Source organism: Vicia villosa, unplaced genomic scaffold (genome assembly GCF_029867415.1).
Source record: "Vicia villosa cultivar HV-30 ecotype Madison, WI unplaced genomic scaffold, Vvil1.0 ctg.001554F_1_1, whole genome shotgun sequence".
Lineage (NCBI taxonomy): Eukaryota > Viridiplantae > Streptophyta > Magnoliopsida > Fabales > Fabaceae > Vicia > Vicia villosa.
In genome coordinates this window covers 94167-100075 of record NW_026705662.1, presented here as the reverse complement: position 1 = coordinate 100075, position 5909 = coordinate 94167, and the positions used below count along the sequence as shown (strand labels likewise).

The 5909-nt window shown below is 34.3% G+C and overlaps 1 protein-coding gene across 1 annotated transcript; it reads right to left on the bottom strand.

Moving 5' to 3' along the window:
- Nucleotides 1-2240: 2240 nt before the first annotated feature.
- Nucleotides 2241-4874, bottom strand: LOC131635799 (pentatricopeptide repeat-containing protein At3g12770-like). Its single transcript, XM_058906447.1, has one exon. The coding sequence runs from the start codon at nucleotides 4757-4759 to the stop codon at nucleotides 2603-2605; it is 2157 nt and encodes a 718-aa protein (XP_058762430.1). The 5' UTR covers nucleotides 4760-4874; the 3' UTR covers nucleotides 2241-2602.
- Between the last annotated feature and the right edge of the window lie 1035 nt (nucleotides 4875-5909).

The following is a 5909-nucleotide window of genomic DNA, read 5'->3' as shown; positions in this document are numbered from 1 at the left end:
GACATTTAATCTCATAAACGTTGACTTTATAACATAAGAAAAAGGAGTTGTAACAATTAACTCCAAACATAAGAATCAAATCAAGCATTTCCCTCAACCCGTCGTTGCATGATCAAAGCAACGCACCGCTAGTCAAAACTATAAACTAAAGAAGTAACTTCAAGGGCTATCTTCTACTTACTTCAACAATGCCACTCCTGAATATCTGCAAGTTTTCCATGGTGGACGACATTAAAGCAAAAAGGGTGAGAATACGCTTTAATAATTAATGGTGAAAGCAAGTAGAAGTAAATTATTACATAACAACAACATACACGTTGATCAAATCCACACAAACATATTTAGCATTCTCATCCAACAACAATTAACATAGATGTAACGCTTATGCAGTGTACTCAACATTGACTCAACATGCATGTGATACCGACTATGAACACTTAGGTTCACTTTGCTCCCCCATCCGCCACCATAGGATTAGATTCCCTCTGAGAACCAGAGCACACCAAAATCGCTACCACAACCATAGGTAACGCTTTACTAATTCCCAATGGAACCAACTACTCGCCCCCGAACCAAGACCATAGGATCGAGGCCCACCATAAATAACCGAAGTTCATACAACATGAATGCATGATCAACAACAACACATGAACAAAACTTATGCACCTTGGTCCCTCTTCTGACCGTGCATGCCACCAACAACATGCTCATCTTCCACATAGTGTATATATATATATATATATATATATATATATATATATATATATATATATATATATAATATTTCATTAACAATCACACCACAACAAATAGTCATGCTCAACAAGTCATTATCGATACATTTAACATCTTCATCACAACCTTATTATAATAACATTCATCTTAACGTCAATAACTCATGTAATCAAATACTCATGCTATCATAACACCTTAAGCCCTTGGAAACAATTTCATTTGATAGTAACTCGCATTAGCTTTTCAATGCTTCGAACAATAACTCATTTGGATTTACACGTCAAAAGTTATTGCCGAAATGATTTTGGAATATAAAATCCAGGGAGCTGTTACAACCACTTGTAACAGCTGTTACAGCCTGTAATGCTCTCAGTCCAGAATCCCATTTTGAGAATGCCCCTGGTGCAAAAATCCAAGGGGTTGTTACGGCCACCCGTAATAGCTGTTAATGCCTGTAACAATGCTTAGAAAAACTCTCCTTTCGCGTGATTTTTTGTGATCTCTCTTATTTTTCAGCATTGTAACAGACCCCAAATCCCAAGTTTTGACCTCTAACCAGCTCAAAACATATCATGTCATATGGTACATGAATCAAGAAAAATAAACACATTACAAGAACTAAATTAACACATGCAATCTCATATTTCCTCAAAATTAAGTTGGCCCCAAAACCCTCATAAATGGTGAATATAAGATCAATCATCATAACAGAAAATACACACATATAGGGCACACAAATTTCATCACAAAATCATCATACAACAACAATCATGGCATCAAAATTTAAAATTTAGAATTAGAACATCCAATCCTAAAGAGGTTAAGGGTCCCTCCATCTACCCCTCATGCTTTAACACCCATTAGAGAAGCACATCTCCCTCTTACCTTGTTTTCCTAGCAAGCAACAAAATTCTCCCTTGAATTCTTCTTCTTCTTCTACCTCTAGCCAACCTTGTCTCTCTTGTCTATTCTCCAACAATTTCATGTACCGTCAAACCCTTCCCTCACAATTCCTTCTTAATAAAAGAAAAAGCCTAATTCCTAATTAGGATATTTCCTTCCTACTCTCTATATTTTCCTTAATTTCAACATTGCCCTCAATTTCTCTACATATCCTATTTTTTTATTATTATTCTAATATATTTACTCAATTAAATTAAATAAACTCCTAGTATTTAATCATCAAAATAATTCTAAATAACTCTATTTTATCCTTATCCTGGTTAATTTTTACTCCTTACGATTATTTAACTACTACAACCCACATATTAATAAAATACACAAAATTACAAATAATTTATAAATAAATCGCTTAAATTAAACTATTCGAAAATTGGTAATTACATATACCATATTGAACTAGTATTCATGCATCCGAGTTATACGAAACATAGTGAGAAAGCATAATCTTCATGCATTGAGTTATTCATTATTGATTGAACATTACATGGATGAATGCTTAATATATAGTGAACTAAGTGAAGCATTCATGAATTCTCATCCTAACCAACTTTTACACTCATCTAATTAACTTTCTATAGTTGATTATAGTTAACATAACTAACTATAACTACATTGCCTAACATATTCCCTAATAGTATATGGCTAAGTTGTAGAATTTTAACTCCAAAAAACTCTTTAAAAAATAGGAAAAAAATTGTATCTGTTGTCTTGAAGTTTGATGTTTGTACCGGATTGACATTTAAATTTCTTTTCCATATTAATCATGTAAGTTATGTTTCTCTAGTAAGGTTTGTGTGAGAGTTTGAAGGGAAAGTAAGAGGAGAACTTTGAAATGTGGGTGTGATAACCATCCTAAACATACACAACCATCCTTAACAGCTAGTTTGAGGTTGAGCCGTTCATTTCACCAATAATCTCCACAAGAACACAACCCGTCTTTAAAATGATGAAACCGATTCGCATCTCTTACAATGATCTCCCTTTCAACAATCTTCGATATAACCTTTATCGCTGAATGACAGTTCACACATGCTCGGAGATTCTTTGTTATTCTAAGAGTAGTTCCAGGAGCAGTACTAATAAGCCCATAAGCAACCGCTATTCTCTCGCTATGAATACAAAGATTCTCCTCCTTTTCTTCATAGTTCAGATCATGCAAAACAGATTCTGTATGTGGAACAAACCCGACATCTTTTAACTTTCTTTCTAGCCTCTGAAGCTCGTCGAAAATTTCCTTAGCCCGTGGATGCGACATGTCCCCTGCATGAAATGTATGTAGCTTCCCATTGATTTCAATAACACTAAAACCAAGGTACTTAGTCAATCCTTTCTCCTTCATTAGAACCCGAACATATGCAACTCGATCCCACATGCGAGTGGAAGCATAGAGATTAGATAGTTGTACATAGTGCCCTGTATTATACGAATCTAACGAGAATAGCTTTTGTGCCGCGTACTCTCCCAATGTTACGCTACGATGAATCTTGCATGCGCTAAGAAGTGCTCCCCATACACTTACACTCGGTTCAATCGGCATTTTCATGATAAAAACAAAAGCCTGTTTCAAATAACCTGCACGTCCCAAGAGATCAACCACACAAGAATAATGTTCATTACGAGGCGTAATTCCAAAGTCTCTCATGCAATTAAATAGCTCCCACCCTTGTTTTACAAGACCAGAATGACTGCATGCGGTGAGAAGGCCGATAAAGGTGACATCATTTGGGCATACTCCGTCTCGCTTCATCGCATGATAAAGATAAATGGCTTCCCAACCTTGACCATGCAATGCATATCCCATAATCATGGCACTCCACATAACGACATCCTTATCAGAAGCACGGTTGAATACAGCACGGGCAGATTCTACACTACCACATTTTGCATACATATCAATGAGAGTTGTGATAACGAAAATGCCGCTTCCGTATTTACTCTTTCTAACATAGTCATCCATCCATTGTGCTAATTTGAGGGAACCAACTTGCGCACAAGCTAAAATTGCAGACCTAACAGTAATAGAATCTGGTTGAATACTTCTCGAAATCATGCCACGAAAAAGCTCTACTGCCTCCTCTGCATGACCGTTCTTCGCATAACCAGATATCATTGCATTCCACATCATCACATTATTATTAGGTGTCTTCATTTCATCAAAGAAAGATCTCGCAACTGTCACCTGTCCACATTTTGCATAAAAAGCCGTAAGTGAGATAACCAAATCAGACTCATCTTCAAGGCCCGTTTTAATGACACAACCATGAAGAGACCTCCCTTGCTCCAAATCATCTACATCAGTATAAGCCCTCATAACGCTCACCAGCAAAATCCAATCCGGTTTCACATCACTTTTTCTCATTTGATTAAACATTCTCAATGCCTCCCAAGCTTCCCCATTCTGCGCATATCCCGAAATAATCGCAGTCCACGAAACAATCGTCCTATCACATAACCCATCAAACACCCCTCTCGCCAAATCAATCCGACCACATTTAGCATACAACACCACAAGCCCATTCTGCACAAACACATCCGACCCAAATCCATAAACAACTATCTGCCCATGAACCAAACAACTCAAACCAAAATCCAATAACTCGTTACAAGCTTTAACCACACAAGGAAAAGTAAACCTATCCGGACTTAACCCAACCCATCTCATCGATCTAAACATTTCAATAACATTTCTCCACATACCATTCCTCGAATAACTTCTAATAACAACATTCCACATAAACAAATCCGGGTCGGGAAATTCATCGAACAACTTACGTGCATAACAAACATGTCCAAGATTCGAGTTTCCGTTGACTAATTTGGTCATGAGAAACCGATCATATTGCAATCCAGAAACAACTAGGTGGCCATGTATTTGATAAAGATGTGTAACATGGGTTGAATTATCAATAAGAGATTCATAAAATGAATGTGATTTGAAACAATGAACTGATGAAGAACAAAGATGTTTGATCAAGTTGAGGACTAAACAAGTGTGTGTTTCAAAAGGTGTGAACTTTTTGTGTTTTGTAATGAGGGAAGGTAAGGTAAAAATCCAAGACATAGAGTTTTGTTGTGTAGTTTATGATTCAATGTTTGTATGTTAGAAAAGTTGAAACATTTCAACTAGACCAACTATGAAACATGGAATTTTGGATTTTATGTTGTTAGAATCTGGAATCTAGTTAACAGCAAAAGTGCAGTTATAAGGGAGGGAATGTTAGATTTTATTCCATGGAATTTTTTTTTTATAGCCAAAGCATTCTTATTTTATTTTTAGGATTAAATATGTTTTTTAAAAATAAATATCTTAAATTTTATTTTTAATTCTATTAAAAAATAACATATTTTAAAATTTGTTTAATTACTCTCTAATTTTTAAAATTTTAAATACTTTTTTTTCTTCATATTATTAGAACATTGTAAAAATTTTATTTATCAAATTTTTAAATTTTTAAAAGTGAGAAGAATTAAATTTTTAAAATTTTAAAAGATAATAATAAAAGTAACGAAAATTTTGACTTAAAAATCAAATTTTGAGATTTTGTTTTCAAGGACTTTTATATAACGTTCTAAACATGTCTGCAAAATAATCATTCAAAAATACACATTGGTTTAATAGAAGTGACTAAAACTATGTGTATAATAATTTTGTAGGGACCATGCCATCTTTTTTAGGGATCATTTTTTTGCTAGTTTATATAGGCCAAAAACATATTTAACCTTTATTTTTAATAAAGCTCAAATATATTGAAAAAATAATTAAAAAAAGAGAGGGCAAAATCCTCTCAAAAGGTAAACCTATAAAAAAAGTAAACCAAATTTATTATTTACAAAGTCAATTCTAATTTAAGGAGAATATAATATATTAGATGAAAGAATTTAGATGTGAGACCTAAATTAGTAAAAGAATCCGCGCAACTATTATGTTTCATGTAAATATGAGATAACAAAAAAGAGATGGAAGAGATATACTCTCTACAAGTCTTCCATTTAAGTTTAAGTTGCTAAGGAACAAGAGCAGCAACCCCAAAAGTTTTGACCACCAAAAGAGAATCTGATTCCAACCAAAGATTTTGCCAATTGTAAGAAGAGACACATTCAATAGCCACGAGGATAGTAGAAAATTCAACAAGAAAGGAGGAAGACCAAGGTAAAGGCCATAAAATCCAACAATTAAATCACATTTATAGTCTCTAAAAAGCCCACCACAA